Source organism: Argiope bruennichi, chromosome 2, assembly GCF_947563725.1.
Source record: "Argiope bruennichi chromosome 2, qqArgBrue1.1, whole genome shotgun sequence".
Taxonomy (NCBI): Eukaryota; Metazoa; Arthropoda; class Arachnida; order Araneae; family Araneidae; genus Argiope; species Argiope bruennichi.
This window is the reverse complement of record NC_079152.1, coordinates 891,249-915,241: the sequence shown is the minus strand read 5'-3', so window position 1 is coordinate 915,241 and position 23,993 is coordinate 891,249. Positions and strand designations below refer to the sequence as shown.

The 23,993-nt window shown below is 29.0% G+C and overlaps 1 protein-coding gene across 3 annotated transcripts in view; it reads left to right on the top strand.

The window, feature by feature from the left end:
* LOC129957117 (pyruvate carboxylase, mitochondrial-like) overlaps positions 1–23,993 on the top strand; it is a 108,014-nt gene that overhangs the window by 35,460 nt on the left and 48,561 nt on the right. For all 3 annotated transcript variants that reach the window (XM_056069292.1, XM_056069276.1, XM_056069283.1), the window contains exons 2-6: positions 1,919–2,074; positions 2,954–3,138; positions 15,099–15,264; positions 18,108–18,253; positions 21,412–21,529. In XM_056069292.1, coding sequence (XP_055925267.1) covers positions 1,936–2,074; positions 2,954–3,138; positions 15,099–15,264; positions 18,108–18,253; positions 21,412–21,529 — 754 coding nt within the window. In that variant the 5' untranslated portion in view covers positions 1,919–1,935. The remainder of the gene's footprint in view (positions 1–1,918; positions 2,075–2,953; positions 3,139–15,098; positions 15,265–18,107; positions 18,254–21,411; positions 21,530–23,993) is intronic.

Here is a 23,993-nt window from a genome sequence, read left to right as displayed (position 1 = left end):
CTCAAGATATTTTGCAGCTTTAAATCTACAAAATTGACTGTGCAATGATCAATAAACAAAAGAATCTTGCGTTTGTGTCGGCGTATTTGTCTGTCCAATTTGGCAAGGTAGGTATTCATTTTTTTCTCCCGTCTGAATTGGTGTATAGCGAAACAATGCACTGCAGTTTCGATAGTTTCCCAACATGGCCGCTTTCACCTTTCACTGCGAAAATCCTATCGGGATGAAGATTGAATGGTGCTTTTTTCCCAGGTAGTACGGCATCTACCACAATATCGTACTGTGTTGAACGATTTTATGTTATTCAATATTTAACAATATTATGCAATATTGCGAATATTATTTATCATGCAATATTTTACAACATAAATGGGGCCGCGGTGGTTTGTTGGTAAGGTTGCGCTTTCGGAACAGGAGGGTTTCAGGTTCGAGACACGATTCCCCTGAAGAACCGTCTTGGAAGCGGATCTGGTGCACGTTAAATCTGTCGGGGCCGAACATCCTCCTGCTGGTGTGGTGCAAGCTTAGGCGTCGTCCTCCGAGACCCGCCTGGTATGACGAGGTATGTTCCAAAATAGCCCTAGTGTTGCTTAAACGGGACGTTAATATAACTAGACTTAACTTTGCAATTTAATTGTGCTGCTGGGGTTTTAAAAGGTCTGTCCAACCACACGCTTAGAAATCTTGAATTCTTGTTTTAGAGGCCATTTTTAATCTTCTTTATTAAAACGGGACATTTATAGGAATGTTTGTTGCATGAACATTTTTGATCCATTGAAACAAGAAATTCTTCCAACTCCTCAAATGGTGACAATTTCGTAGTTATTTGTTAACTTTTCCAGGTTTTCCGAATGATCTCCACAGCATCTGCTTGCTTTAAGATCGTTTGTAAATCTGAATATTGAATTCCAAGTCATTTAGCAAAATCGGCTTTACTACTATTGTAAGTTTCGCCATTTTTTGATGAACAGTTTTTCCAATGCAACAACAAGATTTCTCCCTTTCTGATGCCACAATTTCAGAGATAACTTAAAAGACTTGAAAGATTGTCAAGATCTCAACTTCATTAACTTAACACTACGGTATGGGTTAGCCGGGATTCTAAGAATCCGTCCTTTTCCCCCATATAACCAAGGAGATAAGGGGAGATGTGTCACCTTCCCATTTTTACAACAAAGATAAAAACGAAGGGATGGGTATTCCGAATTCTGTATTACACCGGTTGGCAAGTAAGGTTTGCTTTTCGCTCTCGCTCTTTTTCTCCCATCACAGGTTGCTGACGATTTTTAAGAGTATCACTCTTAATTTTTCCTGCTGGAAGAAAAAATTAAATAAGGAAAATATATCAAAGTTATAAAAAATCCAGGAATTTTTAACTTTATAATTGTAGGGTATTATTTAGGACCAATGAATAATGATGTTATATGCGGAAAAACATTAAATGCAAGAAATATTAAACCAAGATTTCGATGTAACGCATTTTTTTATCTGATTAAATGGATTTATTATGCACTTTTGTTTCGTTTGCGTTATGTTTGAGAAGATGGAATTTTTTAATTTCTACGGTTTATATATATATATATATATATATATATATATATATATATATATATATATATATATATATATATATATATATATATATATGCTGAAGCTCTGAAATTTTGGGAACTTTTCTGCATGATGACGCATTTTAATATATTCAGAAAATAGTCAATTTAATTTTGTTTGAATGTCACCATTTGATAGCGAATTTAATTTAAAAATAACTGATTTCAAGATTCCGTAACATTTATAATATAATAAGATAAAAATTATTTTTATTATTTCTTAAAGTAATAAATAATAATAACGCTGATAAACCCGGTTCTAAAAATTGTTTTTATGAAGTCATTTGAAAAGTATATATTATTTTCAGGTTCCAACTGAGGGAAGATGTATCAGTTCACGGTGAGGAATTCCATTGGAAAGTCTTTTCTTTGGCGTAACCTTGTTTACCAACAAATAAGAGGTAGTCATGGCACGGTCCAAGAAATCCATAAGCCCATCAAGAAAATTTTGGTGGCTAACAGAGGTAAATATTTTTTTTTTCTGCTTCTGTATCTGTATATTTTTATCTTGCAATTACTACGAATTTGGCATATTTCATTGTCATTTGATCTCCCCTCCCTTAGTACATTATTGTTGCCAAGATTTAAGTCTCTAAATATAAGTGATAACTTGTCAAATACTAGTAATAACTTCATAATTTCCATCACGATATTAGTGAGGAAATTTCGTCTTATTTGAATATTGCTAGCGTTTGAGCTTAGCTTATTACATTTTTTAAAAAAAAAAAAATTTTAAATGAGCATTTTCATATTCTTTTTATCATTTGATTTTTTTTTCTGTCCGCTTATTTAATTGCATGCTCTGCATGCTGTGATTTTGTGACTACAAGTGTAGTTCTGTTTCAAATTTTTGTTTCAATCGATTTGGGTTCATAGCCGAGTAACAAGACCACTAGACAAAAGTGTACACTCCTGTCCGGAAATTGTTATCTGGCTTATGAAGTTACCACCACAAACGCGTCTAAAATATAAGTTCGATTTCAGAGACCGATTGCCAAAAAAAAAAAAAAAAAAAAATCGCCATGGATGTCATGATAGATTTAGCAAAAATGCTTAAATTGCGCCAAAAGTTAATATTTCGTAAATATTGTACTCCAATACCATGAAAGATGTTCTCTAAAAATTACATTTTTATTAGAGAGTATGCGAGAAACTTTGCGGAGACAATTCCTTCTGGTTCTTATTTACATAATTTAAGCTTTTGAAGTCAGAATTTTTATTTGTTTGGCATTTTATCTTATTTCAAGACTACATTTATGTATTTTTTTTAGTGCAGCGTTTGTGATTGCAGAAAGAATTTTACATGTTGGAAATTTTCATTGAAATATAATTTTCTCTTTCAGGGGAAATCGCCATCCGCGTTTTCCGAGCATGCACTGAACTTGGCATCCGATCTGTTGCTGTGTATTCCGAGCAGGACAAAATGCACATGCACCGTCAAAAAGCAGATGAATCGTACTTGATTGGAAAAGGCCTACCTCCTGTTCAAGCGTATCTAAATATTCCAGAAATAATTAAAATCGCCCAGGTTCGATATTTTCCACTTCATCTTTCGTATTTAATGGAAGACTTGATGTTAAATTTGGTATAATGAATTATATTTAAATTGTATATATTGACATTAGTCAAAATCATGAATAATATTTAATTGAAAAAAAGCTTACCTTCTTCTCAAACGCACTTTAATAATCTTGAAATAATTAAAAGTGCCTAGGTTTGATTCATTTTCTATAATCTTTCTTCGCCAGCTTATCGACTTTCCAGGTTGTTAAAGGATTGATTTATTTGACACAACTGGAAAACATGAATTCTGTCCATATACTGCAAATTAAAAAAAATTGTACATGTTACAAAATGAAAGTGGAAGTGAAAATTCTATTATTGAGTTAATAACTTCTAAAAACACGCGACTGAATATTTTGATGTACAGTTTGAATTCCTTCATAGCATTTAAAAGCATTTTTTTCTGATCATGTATCAAATTGAATTAAAAATATTATTTCTTTTAAAAGTGGAAATGGTGCAGAAATGAAATGGATATCATTAAAAAGATAATTTTTTGAGTCTTTAGATTATACAAAGATAATTTTCTGTAAGATAATTGTTTTAGAAAATTTGAATATCAATTTCTATAGGGCAGTCATAACGATATAGCTAGACTTAAATTTATTGTACGGTCACCAAAAGTGAAAAGCGATTTGACGCCAATTTTTTTGTAATCTCTGTTGTTGTTGCTAATCTCCATGGCCTGACTTAGTGAGACCAAATCCAAAAATCCGTTGACAAGAAGAAAGTCAAAAACGAGGAAGGGAGAAGAATAAATTTCTCCCCAAAGAAGTCCTAAACAGTCTAGAATATGTTCAGCAGAGGCCTGATGTTGGCAGCATTTCGGGCAAAGAGGGTAAAATTTTTCACCCTGAGAAAAGAGAAGACAATTTTTAAGGTGGCCACTAGCAAGGCGCGACAGGCAAGATACCAATCATGAGTAGGGGGAACCATCCAATTCTTCTTATTTAGGAATTTCGCCTTTTCAAAGTGGATCTTTAATTATAACCACCCTGTATTTTGTGTAGTTTCGACCTTTTCTTTATCTTTCAAATAAACTTAAAATTAGATTGTAAGCTTCCGACTGATGAAAACAGAATATCTGAAGACTAATCTGTGATAACTCCCAAAGGGCTAATCCGCGTCGAAAGTTCATTGTGTATTCTATTCACAGAATTTAGTTTTGTTTTGGTTGCATTACCAAGAACACGTTTTGATAAAACCCGCCCATAAAAACCACCTGTAGATCTTTCTGTCCGTATCTATCCATTAGAATCGTGGGGAATGAGCATCAGTTTGCAGAAAAAAGATTTTGCAATTTCTCTTGTTCCTCATCTCATTTTCGTAGATTGAATGAAGGCTGGAAGCCAACATTGAAAAGTCGTTTTGTTTTCTTGTGAAAATATTAATTAAAAAAAATTAATCTTAATATTAACACATTTTTTTTCTCTATAAAACTGTTTGCAATTTCTTTTCATTTTTTGGTGAAGTTACATTGATTGTTATATTTGCCTTTGTATATGCCTTAATACTGTTTTACATCTTTAAAAGCCATTTTCTCAAATTCTAATATATGAGAAATTTCTTATGGAAAAACCTCATAAATTAAAATCTAAGGCACATTTTTGTGTAAAAATTTGGCATGATTATTTTTCAGTACGTTCTGCAGTTCCTGAACAAGAGAATAAATAATCGAGTCATTCAGAAATGTTCTACAGCATTTTTAATATTTCACAATGCTTAAAAAAAATGAAAATTTCTTATTATTTTATCAGTCGAATCCCAAAATTATAAAGTGGATATAATACTACTTTTCACTTTTTTTAATGCAAAAATTAAAAAATATAACTATTTTAGTGTGTTTTTCAAAACATTTATTTTGAACGCAGTCACATACTTTAAATAACAGCTTACCATTTGATAAATCTGCCTTCTCACAAATAATTCTAAATGGATTCTAAAAAGTAGATAACCTTTTAAATCTTCTCAGAATTCGAAAGTATCTGTATCGTGTAACGTGGATACAAGTTAAGTTTAGGGCAGATTATTCTCATTGGAAATGGCATTCTCGAATGAAGTTTCGTTTATTCATTTTTCTATTTTATTTTACGTGTATTTCTGTATTCTTTAAGTAACTAGTATTATTAGATAATTATTCATGTGACTTTTATACGTTTTTTCGAAAGTTCCCGCCTTTTCCTTCAAGATGTAAAAGCAAATTCTTTGAGATCTCTTTTTTCCTTATGCATTAACGACTCATTTTCTTAGCATCTTGGCGCTGGCTTTTCTTAGCATCTTGGCGCTGGCTTTTCTTAGCAAAATGGCGCTGTATGCAGTATTGACAAACAAAATGAGACATGAAGACATCGGTTTAAAATGTGTTTAATAGTTTCTGAAACGTGTTAAAAAGCACGTTCAAGGTGTGTTATCGCAAAAAGCACTATTTATGGTGATAATCTAAACAATTTGGCGGAATTGAAAGGCGGTACACCGACATGTGCGTAACATTCTTCCTGATAGGCTAAGAGCTACTGTTGAGAATGCAGTAAAGCGATTTCACTTGCTTTCAGAAAATAGTGGACGCCACATTGAAAACATGCTTTGTAACACGCTTCAGAAACGATTAAACACATTTTAAACCGATGTCTTCATGTCGTATTTTGCTTAACAGTATTGCATACTGCGCCATTTCACCCCTGGTGGTGAGTTTTTGAACTTTTTTGGTGGAAAAGAAATTTCCATGACCTCTTTTAAACTATTACCAAGTTAGATAACATTTGGTCCAGTAGTTCTCCTTTTATGACCATTTCAAAGTGGAATTTTAATTATAATCGCCCTGTATATAAATGTGGGAGATCGAAAATGTGCACCTCGGAGCGATTCTTTTTGAAATTTTAATTAATTAAAAATTAAGTTGAATTTTGTCATTTTTCTGCGATAACAACCGAAAATATTATTGCGTAAAAATGCGTCTTGCACCATTTCAAGGTTTAAAAAAATTCTTTTTGATACCAATTTAATAAAGTTGAAAATTTTTGGTTGAATTTTAGCAATTTTTAAAGAGTTTTTTTTTCCTCCTAATTTTCAACAATGTATTACTTTGTTGCTCTGAAGTTCAAATAATTTTCATTGCTTAATCAACTTTGTGATTGCTAGCTTTTCTTCCATTATCGGAAGTTAAAGAAGGATTTATTTAAAATCTGTAATTTACGAGATGCATGAAAAAAAAAAAAAATGAAGTTACAAAATCATGAAATTTAGAAGATAGATGAATCGAATATTTGCGCTTAAAATAGGGTTATGACATTATGGTACTTTCATGTACACAATAAATAAAATTGAAGTAAGACAATTAAAAGAACGACATTAATGTCAATTTATTTGGGCGAAATCATGGACATGACGTTATATCTAAGCGGGTTATCTGAAAAGAAATATTACCAATAATTCTGGCGAACCAACTGGTCGCCTGAGGTGGCTGGTTTATTAATAGTTCTGAAATATGACCATCTTATGACCCAGCAACAGAAATATCAATGAAGTGTTCTCATCAGCCTTTCTTTTCTTTCTTTACCTTAAGTTTTCCGGGCCGCGGTGGCCTGGTGGTAAGATCTGGGCTCGTGAGCCGTAGGGTTTCGGGTTCGAGACCCGATTCTACCCAAGGACCGTCGTGTAAGGGGGTCTGTTGCACGTTAAATCTGCCAGGGCCAAATGTCCTCCTGCTGGTGTGGTGTTGAGAGCTTGGTACAAGCTTAGGCGTCGTTCTCCTCATCTGACCACGGTTCAAAATGACAAGGTACGTCCCAAAATAGCCCCTAGTGTTGTTTTAAAACGGGACGTTAATATGTAACTAAACTAAAAACCTTAAGTTTCCCCCTTATAATTATTAATTTTTGTTGAATGAATATCCTATCCTATTTTGCTGAATGCATTTCCTAACCTTCCAGAATTTTTATTGAATTCAGGTGAAAACTTTCGGAAGTGAGTGTTTTGAAAAACGGCGCATCCAATGTTAAAGGAATCGTATGAATGAACGATGATATTTTGAAAATTATGTATTTCATAACATTTTTCCGTTGATCAAAAAATTTTATTGCATAAAAATCAAGAAGTCAGTTCAAAATTTTTTTACGAATATTTAAATCTGATTGTGAAAACAAAAAAAAAACAGGTTTGTTACATAGTAGAATTTTTGTATAAGAGCAGAACTTATGCACTAAAATGCCGGAATTCTAAACGTTTTGCGCATAACTGTTATCATTTCAGAAATATTTATAAAACCCAAAACTTTCACGCATACTATTCTCTAATATACCAGAGAATGCCTTGCGTGGCACTGACATACAATCGTTACGAAATATTAATCTTTGGCATAAATGTAGCATTGTTGCTGATCGTATACTTCGTTTGCGAGAAGGTAAAAAACAGAAGAATTATAGCGGTGTTCCGATAACCCCTGTTTTTTGAGGGGCAGTAATCATCTATTTTATTTATTGATCACGATAGTTAATAGTTATTAGAGAATTGCTTTTGAGAAAATATTTTTATTTGCTTGATCAGATGGTTTTAACCCTCCCCCCCCCTAACAAAAAAAAATGCCCAATAAAGCACTCAAACAACGCCTATTGTCTTACTTCAATACTTTTATCATCAATAAAAGTATATTTCTTTCATACATTTTTTTATCCGGATATAAAATTTATAGACGCTAGTCGAGTGAACCTTTCATTGGAAGAAGTGGAAAAATGTTGTGGAATTATGAATCCATAATGATGCATGAAATGAAGAAGCTTAATATTTATTGCATAATGGTTTTATTTTTCGGGAGATTTTATTGCGTACTTCCTGTACACGTGATGATATATTAAGAAACTGTTTACGTTTCTATTTTCTTATATACGCAATATATAAAAAATATTGTAATCGTCAAAAAAAAAAAAAAAAAAAAAAAAAAAAAATCGAACTGGACATTTTCACGATTTTCCTAGTTTTAGACTTTTCCGAGTTCGAAAAACACATCTTTGGAAAATGTCTGCCTGAGGCAAAGATAACTCAAACGCAATTTTTATACGGTCTTTGCACCAAATGTGTTGATTTCTACAAAATTTTGAACAAAATCTGTTCAGAGAAAGTATGTCTATCCTGTTGTATACATCTAACTTAACATGATAACTACTAAACGAAGAGAACTAATTGATAAAATTCAGACCACAGTTTTAGTATCTTTTAGGGTAGACAATGATCAAATTTTGAGCCAAATCCAACGAGCGGTCTGTACTTTTAGAAGCATGTAAAGGCGACCACTCAAGCGCAATGCCTTCAATATATGAAATTTGGTTTGTGATTTTGAGACTACAGGTGTCATTCTCTCTCAGGTTTTTGTTTTATTCTGTCGGGAATAACGCCTGTGAAGCGCAAATTCGTTTTTTTAAATACCATTCATTGCAAGTCGGAGACGAATCGCCAAATAACTCGCCAATGATGACACGATAGAATCAGTAAAAATGCTATATTCATTCTGTATGACGTGTGACGTGTATCAATATAAAATTTCTGAATCTGCATATATATATATATATATATATATATATATATATATATATATATATATATATAATATAATAATGCTAATGTACGTGGCACAGAAATAACTTGCCGAATGACAAAAGTCAAATGTCAACCAGTCTCTATGCGAACGTTTCTGGCTGCTTTATTGAATGCCTTTACAACTGCTTTTAATGAACGCTTCGCTAATGAATGCAGCCTATTAGTGACAAATGCTCCGGATAAGGTTAGCTAATAACTCGGTTCACTCAGTGGAAAGAGATGTAAAAGAAATCAATAGACCTCACAGTTAGGGATTGCAATACCGGTATACCGGGATACCGAATACCGGTATTTTGAGCCATTTGTACAATTTTGTAATACCGGTATTCACAAGTTTAAATACCGGTTTTTCGGTATTTATTAGAAATTTTTAAAATTGTCTCCACTATATGTTCAGGTATTGCGAACATAGCAATATAGTATACGTTTTTGTTTTTAGGTCTCCCTAACGGGCGAAATTAATTAGCTAATGAATGGCTTAATTAATTGCTTAAATCTAAAGTAGCGAAACATGGATTATCCCTGAAAGAAAATATTGTATCCATAACGACTGATGGAGCAACAATTATGAAGAAAGTTGGAAAGTTGATTGGTACAAATCAGCAGTTGTGCTTTAGGAATTCAATTAGGAGTAATAGATGTATTATACCAAAAATATAAAGAAGAATCCAAATACTGTGAATATAGAAACTTCGGATTCCAACTATAATAAATTGAAAAATCGCACAGAAGAAAGGCATACCGAAATAGAAAAGGTCTTATGGTATTTACATAATTCTAATGATTTTAAAAATGAAAATGAAAAGAAGAAGAAAAAATAACCAATTCAAATCTGATTAAGTTAGAGTAAAGTTTCTAAAAAACTTTTTCCCACAAACCTATCCACATTCAGAATTCGGTTCAATTATCGAAGATTATGATGTCACTACTGTGGATAGTGAAAAGGAATTGTCTCTTGAACCAAAATTAGAATTAGCAATAAATAAAAAAAATTTCAACGAACCAAAATCCAATACAGAAATCAGCTATATCCAAAACCATCCGAAGAGAAATTGATTTATTTGAAGATGAGGGATTTAGAGGTAAATACTTGGAAAAAGTATATTGCGCATTGCTAACAGTACCACCAACTAGCGTAGATGCCGAAAGAGCGTTTTCGGCAGCTGATAATTTTTACACAAAATTACTTTTCAGGCTTAATGACAGTACAATTGATGCATTACGTTTTTTTAGATCACATTTCAAAAATTTGTAATAGTACCACAAACTGAATAGTGATATTTACACTTTTTTTGTGATTTAAATAAATAAGATGTTTCTTTACTTTTTTGTGATTATATACTGTTATAATTTATAAGTTACAAATTATTTTTTGTGATATTTACACTCTCTAACAAAACTGGCAAATAAAAAAAAAAAACACCTGTGTTTTCTTTCTTTTTCCAAAATTTCCAATACCGGTATTAAAACCGGTATCCCGGTATTAAGATTTAAAAAATACCGAATACAGGTATTGAAATTTTGGTCCGGTATTGCAATCCCTACTCACAGTTCAATCGGGCGCAGAAATGCGCTTAACCATTGCGGTAGGTAACCTCCACGACTTACCTGTGGATACTGATAAACGTATCTCCCAAAACTATTATCTCCTAAAAATGGTTTTTATATTCTTAAAATTTAAATGATCTATTGAACAACATCGATTTCATTTCTATATGATATTGTATTGATTTTAAATAAATTTTGAAATGCAATACGCAATTTGTTACAGTTTTTAAAAGTTAAGAAATTCAAACGCATTTACAAAACATTCAGTCTCGTTTTTTTTTTTTTTTTTTTTTTTTTTTTGCAAATACTGAAATTAAGATTGAAAAATGCTTTTTTTTTGTTTGTTCATTCTGAAATAAAATGATTACTTCTGCTTAATTTCAATAAAAATTCCAACATATACACTATTTAATCTGCATGCGTTACAATTTTTTTGGACTTTTTCATGTTTTTTTTATCTTATCAAATGAAAAGGTGATTTTTTTAAATGTGCATTCCACATTAATATTTGACGAGGCGAAAAATCAGTGTTGACTCATCTGGCGAGTTGGGAGTGGTGCCAATGAAAACGACTTTCAGTTTTTATTTTTAATGCTTCCTCTCTATTTTTTTTTTAATTCATGTATCGAGTTGACTTTTGTATTCCATTCAGTCGCTGAAAAGGCCTGATTCTGAATAGCTTATGATTCGTCCCAATCTTTAATATGTTAGAATCCAAAGCTGTCATTCTTAGGCATCATCGTTACATGAAATGCTTCAAATAACTTGTGAGGCCTGCCTTATTTGCGTCTGTTTCAAATTTATCTTCGGAATGAGGTGAGTAAATTTTAATTATTTCTTAGTCGTTAGTTCTACAGTCAGTAATCTGGTGAACAAACGTGTCACCATAGACGGCTAATGAATCAATAAAACTCAATAAATCTTTTTTCCTGTCATTTATTTTATTATAAGAAATCTTGATTAGGTGATTCATTTATAGACGCCCTGTATATTGCCAAGTTTTTAACTTCGAAATTCCAAACAATCCTAACACAAATGCGTCTAACATTGAGTCTAAAAATGTCGTTTATTCCAAAGTTTAGATTGCTAGTTAATGAGGACTGTGGATTATGAAACCACTTAAGAGTTTTGAATATAAGAACTCGAACCACTGCAGGACATTTTGCTTTTTCTTACTTGTAGAATAAAATACATTCAAAGCCATTTGTTCACGTACTCGTCTTTGCTGAAATTTATCGCTTGGAAAATAGCACCATATGATTTATTTAATTTTTTTTAGAAAATTGATCTTTTCGAAAATGATTTCCGAGTTGTTATTATTACTTCGAGTTATTATTTGTATTTAATCTCTCTCTTTCTCTCTTTTCATTGTTGAAAAAAGCTTGTATAGTATTTTATCATCATTTGATGAACATTTTACGACGGTCATTGATGTTTCATCTGTTTCTGTTAGATCCGAAAAGCTTGTCAGTTATTTAAGATGAATAGTAGGCTATTTTTTTTAGTTATTATGCGTCAGTGCTCGTTTAAGTATAAGTTACTGTACAAACTGTACTATTACTGTTCTTTTACATATTGTTACAAGCCCCCCCCCCTTCTCTTGTCAACAGTGTTATAAAAGCAAATTTAGCTTCCATGTAAAATATTTTCTAAAATGTACCCTCTTGATATCCTGTAAGGTTTTGCCATTGCGGTGAAATGTTTGGCATACTGGATGCGCCTTAATTTTTCAATAGCAGATTTTTATTTCATTTATAATATACCATTTGCAAAAGCACACAGTACACGCGAAGGAAAAAAAAAATTAGTCAAATATAATTATTCTTAATTCCATCTGAAGGGTTAATGTTGCAAAAAGTAATAAGAATTTGGGAAAAAGTTAATTTTGAAAAAAATTATTTAGAATCATGAGAGAAAGAAAGGTTAATAGAAATATTTTTTATCAGTTTGGAATTTTGACCACAATCCTGATGTATTTAAATTTGAACAATAAGATTTGATCGAATTTGAATCATCGTTATTTACCGTTAATTATCGTTATTTTGAATTATCGTATTATTTGATCATCGAAACATGATCGGATAATATTTTCTTGGAAAACTGACAGTAAGTTTGAGATTTAAATTCAGATAACTTTATAAAATTCCTTATATTTTCCATCGATCAAAAGACTGCGTACGTTAGATAATTGTAGAGAACATATATTTATAGGGGAAAACGGAAGAAGAGAAATAGATATCGAAAACTTATGTAGCTATACATTATTTATTTATTACAAATGAAGATTGGCTATGACGCCACTAGATCCCAAACCTTCCGATATTTCTGAAATTTACAGTTTAAAAACACAAGTGCAGAGCACGAGTTAAGATGAGTAGCATCAAAAAAGTTGATGTCCGCACAGAGGGGGAGTCGCAAAGGCCGAGCCAATACAAGTACGCGGGCAAACAGTCATGGCCTGTATTAAGGTGGAAAAGTGTCACAACTGCACTGCTAGGAGAATCTGGTATCAACTGTGTATCCTCAAACCCATGGCTTACAGCAGAGTCACACAGTGCTCTATGCTTTATCCTGGAGGCATATCTTCTTTGTATCAAGAGTTTGACTGAATGAAATGAGAGGCTTTTCAAAAGTCTCCGGAGGATTCTTGCACCCCTTTCGTCATGTGAGAGGCCGCCAGCATTCCACTGAAGCAGTCTCAAAATTTGACACTACATGCAAAAATTCTCCGTAAAATGTCAACGACACAAGGAAGGAGACAAAGCCGTAGTAGATTTAGTATTGACCAGAGTGCACCGCGTGGGAGGTCCGCTACATTACACCCAGCTATATATTATAGAGCCGGGATAGCCTGGTTGGTAGAGCATCGGATTCGCGTCCCTTAGGTTGCGAGTTCGAACCCCGCCGGCCAAAATTCCCCGCGTGCTTTGTGGCTGACGCGCGTTAAATCTGTCTTGTTCACAAAGTCCTCCATGTCGAGAGTAATACCACAGGGGGTACTGGATCAGTGGTGATCGTTCTCTGATTCCCCCGTAAAAAGGATTGTGACGTGTGTGTAGCTAAGTCGTTCTCTTGACCTTAGATTGCGCTACTATAGAAACAAGAGGCGCTCCCCCTCAGGCTAAAATCGGCTGTCTTCGAACAGCGGGCTTGTCCATGGAAAGTGCCATAAGAAACAACAACAACATATATTATAGAAAAAATCGTAATTTCAAGAAAAATGAGAATCGGGAATTTAATAATTGATTGAAGTCACAAAAGCAGTCATTTAACTGCTCTGTTACGTTTCGTGTTAATACTAAATTGCAGCGCTTTTCGCTTTTACGATTTTCCTTTTGACTCTTAGATTTTTTATTAAAAAAAAAATTGGTTCTCACTTTTTCTACAAAAGTTTTTCTTTTTTAAACTTCTTTTAGTATGGCCTATTATGATACGCATAAAATAAATGTAATTTTAATATATAATTATAAAAATAATTAAATTAATACTTGTTAATAGTAGCATATTATTATAAAAAGTTATACAGCATTCTTTTTTCCAAATTATGCGCCTTATAAAAAAATATGATTTAAGATGTGAATTTAATTATACTTTCTTTTTAAAATTTCTGGATCTTGAAATCTAGAATGATTTTTAGCATGAAGTAATAATTTGTCAATATCTACCCAGGCATTAAAAAAAAAAAATGTTTAAAATTTGTAAATTTATTCGATTTTGTTCTTCACATTTTTGGTATAAATCGTTATACTTTTTTTCTTTTATTAATGCTGCAATAAAATATTGCAATGATATTATGTACTCATATATTTAAAATATTTTTGGGTTATTTTTATCATTCTTTCTTCTAATATTATAAATAATAATTTTTTATTTTCAATTTTTTTTGTAAACCGTGATTAGAATAGTTCAGTAATCCATATCAACAATAAAGTTATAATTTCAGGTTAGAAAACATTAACTGTTCTTAAATATTATAAATTTAGAAAAGGAATATTTTTTATTTTTAAATTAAAAAAAAATATTTTAAATCATCTATATTCATATTAATAAATGCGTTTTGAATATAATGAACTTTTCTTATTCAATTTTTTTAACCGAATCAAGGGCTGTTATGGATTTGAAATAATGATTTGTGTAATTTTGCATTGATAATTGATAATTAATTGCTCTTATTTGAATGAGTTGATGATGTATCTAAAGTTGTTTTGGAATGGAAATATTTTCATGCCTGTTTAATAAAAATATATACATTATTTTAATCTTAAAAATACCTTTCATATATATTGTAGTATAAAACAAGAAATCTATGATTAGCAATTTTATGTTTAATTAAAACAAGAATATTAATTACATTAAACATTTTGTTTTTATTTCTGAATGGAGTAGCATTTGGGAAAATGCTAGGTTGTACTGATTATTACAAGTTGTCAAAAATTAAACTTTGCGATGAGTTTTTAATAATTTTTAGAGAATGGTTCAAAATTCCATTAAATATTGTTTGTGACATCTTCGAAAGCAAATAAATATAATAATTTAAAATATCTGCAGTGTTTTTAATCAGTAGGATCCATAACATTAAAAATAAAATAATCTTTCCAATCCATTGGAATCATGATTTTTAATCATTAAAAAATTGTTAACTCTGTAAACTATTTTGAAACTTTCACTAAATTCATAGAATTTTGAATTACAATCTAATGAACATTTTTGTTTTTATAGCATCCAAATGGTTTATAAATATTATTTTTATTTGTAGAGATTTAATGAAAGATGTGTGTTGATTTGCAGGAAAACAGCATTGATGCTATCCATCCTGGATATGGCTTTCTGTCTGAAAGGGCAGATTTTGCTCAAGCTTGTTTGGCAGCTGGTATTCGATTTATTGGCCCGTCTCCTGTGGTTATGGAAAAGATGGGGGATAAAGTTTCAGCTCGGAAATCTGCTATAGCTGCTGGTAGGTGCTCTGAAAACTGTTGTTGCACTTTTCTTACACACATTTATAAGTGCTTGTTGCATTGCCTTAATTGTATGCCTTTGGCGAATTTTAGATTTAATCGCATGTCAATTGATTAACAAAGTCAATACGTTAATACAATGTATTCGGCGTATTTTCAACGATTAATCAGTGGTTGCAGTAAAGATAGTATCGTTGAAGATTAGCCGATGGTATACGTGGTTAATACACAAGTAACCATTTATTTAACTTGACTTTTTTATTTTTTATTTTTCTAAAGACATAATTTTATAATCATGTTCTAATTCATCTTATGGGCTACTATTCTAAAATATACTCCTATGTGTTTTCATTGACAATATACAATTTCAAATTATCTGAAATTTACCATCAGTTAATGGATTACTTAATTTTATTCGGTGCGAGAGATGTCTTCTGATGGTGAATTTTTTTAAAATATTGAATTTTAAGATATTATTTTTATTATAAATTTATATTTATAAAACTGAAAATCTGTTTGTTTGAAACCTATGCAATTACATATTCTTTAACAAATTCAAGCAAAATTTGGCACACATATTCTTTAACACTTAGAAACAATAATCATAGTATTAAAAAGTCTCTGCTACTTTCTAAAAGGGATGAAATAGGAATTGAATGTTCTTATGTTCTGCTAAAAGTTTTGTAGAAAGCGCCTCACAGTAAAATGTCTTCATATTATCTTGGAATTAAAAAATTAGCTTTTTAGTGATATCAATTTCATTCCTGAACTATTGATTTTTAATCATTTTGTCAATGAATTTAAACATAATTTTTATGAGTTTCATTTTTTAAAAACTTATTTCTCTGTTTAAACTCATATATCATCTGTTAAGTTGCTTTCTGCAGACATTTTTATTTTAAATTTATTACATAGAGTAAAATAACATACTAATATTTTTTAAATATATTTATTACATAGAGTAAAAGCAAAAATTTTAATATGCATGTGTGGTAATTAAACACTATCATTTAAAACTGAGGTAATTTCTTTAACTATTTCACTTAATTTTGTCTCGTATGTTAGCATTTTTAAGATTTTAACGTTCCTGACTGACATATTGTATACCTTTTTTACTATTTTTTATTAAATTTGAGTTTATTGAATAAATTCACTTCAGTTTTTTTTACATTATTATGCGAACTTGAAAGCCATACTTTTTAAAATGTGTTAAAAATAATTTCTTTTTTAAGTTTTCATTTTCTAATTGCAAACGTTTGGATTTTCTTTAATATCTGGAGTCTGGATTTTTTTTTGATTGTTCTTATCATTGCTGCCATATCATCTGACTCGAAATCTAAGTATTGAGTTTTGATCATTTGATTACACATTATTGAAAATTAAAATGACAAATCTCTTGAAATTGACCGGTTAAGAATACAGATCCTAAATTCTACTCCTAGTCAAAAATATTTCAGCAAAAATAAATAAGCATAATCAATATTATTTTCTAAATACATATTCTTTTATATATGAATTGGTATTCTTGAGTGCTCATATTGTATTTTACTCCATGTAAATTATTTACTTGCACGCTATCTGAAATTATAGTTGTTGGAATTCTCTTTTTAGTAGCAATATATATTAAGATATATTTACATGTATTATAACATTAAGTATTAACTCATGGACTATTATCTCATATCTAAGAGCTTGTAGGTTGTCTTTTCTTAACCTTTTTAATCTCTTAAAATGAAATTTAATCTCAAACTATGTTATTGCCACAGCCAATTATATACTATTAGCTCCAGACAATCTTTATATACAGATGCACTAAACATGAGGTTGATAATGTTAATAGAAATCTTTAGTTTGCTATTATGCTGAATTGAATATCTTAGAATTTTTGAAGGTGTTTAACATAAAATTGTTCAACTTTAAAGTATTAGTATTTTACTTTTTCCTTCTGTCTCTCGAGATAATGAAAAATTGCAAGTGAAACCTGGGCTAGTGATACTGCAGCTAGTGATTTTAAGAATTGGAGAGCAAAAATTGGCAAAAATTTCAAAAAAAAAAAAAAAAAAATGTACCTTTTGTTGCACTAATAAATATTTTAAATTGTTTTTATTGAAATTATTTTTGATTGTAGGATATTTAATTGAATAATTTTTACAATATGCAGTCCATAGAATTATCATATCAACTAGATAAAGTAACAGGAAGGGCATATCAGTAAAATTATTACTTATGGTTATAAAAGAAATGCGAGGAATTCTATTTTCTGGGCCAAGATTTTAATGGTGAACTTTTATTTATATTTGTATTATGTTTGAATAATTTGTTGTAATTACTCTCTACTAATTCTATCTTCTGCATACTAGATTTGTATCATATCTGCCAGTTATGCAGTAAAAAAAGTATAAATAGAAAGGCTGAATGAATTTGTCAGAAAATTATATGCATTCACTTTGATTAATTGAAATTTTAAACTGTTTTTATTTACCTTAGCAATTTTCATATTTGGAATGGTTTAAAATGTAATTTTGTAATCCATTTTTTATCCACTTTCCATGTGGATAGATCATTGAAATCTTATACATTTGTGTTTGCTCAATGATGATGCACTATTTAAATATTTTCAGAATGAACTGTCACTTAATGGATTGCTTATAATCTTATTTATGGATGGTGTCATTTCATAAGGAATTCAAGGAAAAATGAAACAGTAGAAGATCTCAAATTATGTAGAATATTGAGTTATGATTTGAGAATTAGAAAATAAAAATGAATTAAAATAAAATGCTTTTTAGTTTTTTTTTTATAAAAGAATGTTATTCAATTGTTTTTATTAAATGTGTTTCAGATGTAAAAGTAGTTCCTGGTACTGATACTCCTATCATAGATTTGAAAGATGCCACCAACTTTGTTGAGCAGCATGGACTTCCTATTATCTTGAAAGCTGCTTATGGCGGTGGTGGGAGAGGGATGCGTGTAGTGAAGAATATGGCGGTTTGTTAGAACTTTAAAATACTTCATTATTTAAAATATTATATGCAGTGTGTTGTGTATTTATTATAAAATAAGGGTTCTCAGCTTTAAAAAATTTTTGTGCCTCATTAAAAAGTAGAAATTTTTGTACCAAAAAACATCTTTCAATTTAAAAAAAAATCAATCCATCCTAAATGAAGTTTTTATTGTCTTAGAATAAAATGTTACAAATTATATTCTTTTATATTAATAAATAAAACTTATATAATTGAAAATGCAAATATACTATTTATAAATACCAGTTAACTGTAAATAATATTAAATATTAGTGAATTTTAAGCTTTTGTATTGACGAGTGTAAATGCAATGTTTAAATTTGTTTTATTACAACTAAGGCCTGTTGGGTTGAGCTTTACTTTTATTAATATCAAATGTAATTAAGATTCAGTTTGACACCATGTTCTGTATTTATCATTAAATGCATTATTGAAAATTATTTTGCTACCAAAAATTATATTAGTTATCACTTTTGAACTTTCATAATATTTTTGTCATGTCAAATGTATTTGAAAAGCTGACTCTTTAAGTTTCTAACAATAGAAAACAATACCTTTTATTCAATCTTCTTTTTCTAAATTTTCCAGAAAATTGGAATAAATCTTGATCTTAAGTCTTGCATAGTATTTTCCAGTAGTTTTTCAATGATAGTTTAATTTCCGTAGGATTTTTTTTTTTTGCTTCATAATGCTGTTTTCTTGTCTCTATGTCTTTAATTATGTTTTTTGTTTATTTTTTCCCCTGCTGAATTTATCTTGTCATGTATTGCAAGTGTAGCCTAGCAAAATTATCTTAATTATCCATTATTGATTTTAGTATTAATCCTAGAACTGTAATAATCCAATGCCAATATATATGTTGTTATAGGTACTAATCTAGTTGGGGGGGGGGGGGTGCTAGGTAAACAGAAAAATTCTGCAAATATTTTAGTAATTAGACTATAACCAAAATGTTAAAATGGGTGCCATTTTTTGTTAATCTTAAACATTTATTTAGATCTATCTGTTGCATAAAAATTGTGCCATCAAAAACAATGGAATATAATATCAGTATTGTGTATGAATCATATGTTGAGAACCTTTTCTGTTGCGAATAAATATGCTCATTGGTTGCAAAATGGAATAATTTAATACTGAAAATGCTATTTAGCACTAATATTCCTATTAGTAGTATAGACATAGTAAAAATCAAGCTAATACCTCTCTATATAAAAATTGCACCATTGAAAACAGTGGAATATTACATTTGTGGTATATAAACCATTGTTTGAGAACCTCCTCTGTCTAGGATAAATATGAAGACATTTCTTGATTGTAAAAAAAAAAAAAAAAATCCTTGAAGTGCTATTTAGCTTCAATATTCCTATTAGTTGTACTGATATACTAAGAATCAAGTTAGTATCTCAAGAAATCAAATTACTCTTAATATTTTTATGGGAATAGTTCTATTTCATCTTCTTCATTGTGATTACTATTAACAAATCTCTAGTAAAACTTTCAGCTATTTCAAATTCAGTTTAAATTATATATATATATATATATATATATATATATATATATATATATATATATATATATATATATATCCCCCCCGCGGGTTGATTTGTAATACTTTTGAGAATCGCCAACAAATAAAACTTCAATAAACAAGTCAAAATACATGCTGTACATTTTACTCAGGACTCATTTACAATTTGTAGCATAAACTTACAATTAAAAAAATGTTTTAAATGATGTAAATAATTACAATTTATGTTGTTTGACTCAATATTTAATAAACTGCAGAAAAATTATGATGTATAAATTTTTATGCAATTCTCCTGGCTTTGTTATTTATTTTAGTCAAATATTTAAGACATGGTTGGATTAAAAAAAAAAGTTCTCCTTTGGTCCCTAGCTAATTAAATTTTGAAGGTTTTAATTTTCTCACTTTTGGCCTATCAATGATCTCATTGAGGAAACATCTCATTGAGGATTATCTGTTGATTGGATTTCTTCCATGATTTAATCATTGAAAAGGTTCATAATAGTGGTAACTAAAGCTTCAGAAAAATGAATCTCTCTCTCTTTTTCATTTTGTCTTGCATGTTGTTTCTCAGAAATATTTTGCTAAGTGTAACCAATGTGACTGAGGTTATATGTAAAAAATTTGTATCATAATTTTTTCAGTTCTATTTATTTACTCAAACAACATATAATTTTTTTCATTATTTGGAAAATATATATATATATATATATATATATATATATATATATATATATATATATATATATATTCTCATTTTTATATTTCCAACTGGAAGTATATCCCTATCTCTAAGAATTTAGAATTTATCTATTAAACTAGGATGAAAGTGGACACTTTAAATAAACATCCTTTTGAATTCATCCTTTTCTGTTTGAAAATGTGCATCAAATTGAAGCACTACATAAAAATTATCAAAGACAATGTTACTGAATAGTTAAAAAGCATTGAAATTATTGCCTTTCCCTTTATTGTTTTAAAGGATCCTCTTTCAAAAGGTTATAAAAAAAAATTAAACTTTCTTTTTACTCGCAATAAATTTTAACTATGCTTCTTTTTCAATCGTAGAATTCATTTAAAAAAATGATATATTTTAATATGCTTTAAATGATTTAAGTAAAACAAACGTTTTGAAATATGACCTTAATCTGAATTATTAGGATACTCTTTTAATGAATATAAATAGTTTTATATTTGTAAAGATGTTTTTTTGTTGTTTGTTTTCCATTTATTTCCTAATGTGCTAGATTTTTCATATTTTATTCATTTCTTTATTTTAATAGAACATACTAGCTTAGTATTTTCAAAATAATATATCGGTTACTAATCAGATTAATTGAATTTTGATCTATGTCTCGAACATCCATTACCTAATAGTGAATTGAAGAAAACATAGTTTAATATTTATAACTATCAATAAATTAAATGAAATTATTCTGAATTAATTTCTGTACAGGATTTAGAATACTATAAACTAATAAAAATGTTTTTAAAAACAGATTTTATTGAATTTATTATTATAAATTTTTTTGCATTTTTATATTTAAATTGTTTATTTTGCTTTTTCATACTTGTGTGTGCTTTTGCTTTTCTGATAGGAATTTGAAGAGCTTTTTAACCGTGCTGTCTCTGAAGCTACAGCTGCTTTTGGCAATGGATCTGTGTTTATCGAAAAATTTATAGAAAAACCACGTCATATAGAGGTTCAGATATTAGGTACGATTTCCTTATTATTTGGAAACCTAATAATAGAAACAGAGTCCCATTTAATTTTTATCTTTTCCTGTTTTGTCTGTTGCACATGTTTGATTTCATAACATTTTTACAATTGGCAATTAATACTAAATGGCAATAAAACAACATTTGTATTAAGGTAGCAGAATACCAACTTAACATTTTGCTTTATTTCCGATATTTTTAATCAGATTTTAATTATGTGTATTTTATGTAAGTTAACATTTTATTTATCAACCACAAAATATTTTAGATTTATTGTAAAATATTTCTAAAATTTTGTTGGACTTTTTAAAAATTCTTAAGATTTTTTTTTTAAATATGCATATTTTTTACAATTTTTTTTTCTCCAAATACCTAATAATATAATAACATGAAACTTAGTATGAGTTTTTTTTCTTCTGCTGCTTATATTTATTTTGTTATAAAAAAATTCTTAAATTTGATTTTAAATAAAAAATATCATTTATCTTAGAGTGAATTTCATATCTATTTCTATAAAACGTGCATTTTAGAACATTCATAAACATTTTTATACCTTTATTTCAAATTTTTAAAAAGCCTTAATGTTTCAAAAAATAATATATGAAAAAATACAACATAAGGAGACATTAATTTAAAGTGTAATGACATTATATAAAACCATTTAACTCACCAATAACATACATTAATTAGCTTATAACTTTTAAGAAGTGTTGATAAACTTATTTTAAACTGCTTACCATAAAAATAGCGAACAATTGGGGGAAGTAGAATATTATATTTTATGTGTATATGTTTTATAAATATATTTTTATGAATGTATAAATGAAAAGAAAAGATCAAAATTTCCTAAATACTAATCTTAACAGTTATATAAAAAATAAATATGTACCCTAGTAAAATGTATAAATGAAAAGAAAAGATCAAAATTTCCTAAATACTAATCTTAACAGTTATATAAAAAAATAAATATGTACCCTAGTAAAATGTATAAATGAAAAGAAAAGATCAAAATTTCCTAAATACTAATCTTAACAAATATATATATATATATAAAAAATATGTATCCTAGAGTTGATTTCATGTGCAGTTCTGCTTCTATGATAAATTTACATAATTGGCAAACATATTTACATTTTTATTCCCGTTATTTTTAGAGTTAAATTGAGCATAATTAAATCATACATAAATCCTTAGTTTAAAACTTTTATTCTAATTGAAAATGAAACATTTGAATGGAAAATATAAAAAAAAAATTGAAAAATTCGAACCATAAATTTATTTAAATTAATATCTTTAAAAATTTTATGAATAATTGTGTCTTAAAGTTAAATTTATATCAGATTTTTTTAGCGAAAACATAAAAAGTGGTATGCCGACATTATTTATTCTTCTGTCATGAATCATTGATAGTTAAATAACTAAATAAAAAATACACATCTCTAGAATTATAGCATGTTGCGAATGAAACAAATATGAGCGATTAAATATTATTATAATTTAAAAGTTTATTTTACTAAAATTTAATTTTGCATACCTAAAACTTATTTTAAATAAATATGTAGAAATTGATTCAACAATTTTTATAAATTTATTACAATTTTATATAATATTTGAAATAGATCTAAATTAAAATATCAACTATTTTATTTCATTAATATTTTATCATTCATTTAATGCATGATGAGTTGGATTTAGTTTATTACACAGAAAAGAATATTTCTTAGTCTGAAACAATGATGCTTGTTCATTTTGGATGATGAAATAAGTTTCTAAAACTTATTTGTTTATATACATTGCAATTTAAAATAGCTGCAATGATTACAAATGAATTACTTGTAAACAACAAAACATATTGGAGGAATATTAAAATTATAATAATTGTTCTATGTGACTTAGTCAGATGGGTAATATCTGTGCAGTTATCCATTTCATATCAAATACTTCAAAGCCTGTGCACTGCCATTGATGTGCAATTGATGTACTGCATGCGACTGTCTAAATATTCTGAAATTTCTCTCTTTGCCCTCCAATTTTATTGGCTGATGTAATACCTACTTTGGTTGTATCAGTTAGCAAATTAAAAGTTTTTATAGAGAATGCTTTACCTTATTAGAGGAATGAATTGTTGCATTTCTTGTATGACCAAGGAAATTCACATAAGAAAATTATTGATATGCGAACAAAATTTTAATCTTCCTTTTGTAAGGATTTCATCCTCCCATATCATTTCTTACAATAGAAATTATGCTGTAATCAGTGCAATGGTTTTGAATTTCCCAGTTAAATGCAAATATAGTTTAATTTTCAATAAATAAATAAATGAGGAGAAACAGAAAATAAGTGAAATTGTTAATTAAACGATTCTTAATTTTTTAAATGTATCAGTTTTTGTAAGAATATTTATAATTCAAACTCGGAGATTTTTATTATTTTGAGCTAAAATAATTTATAATTTATCAGT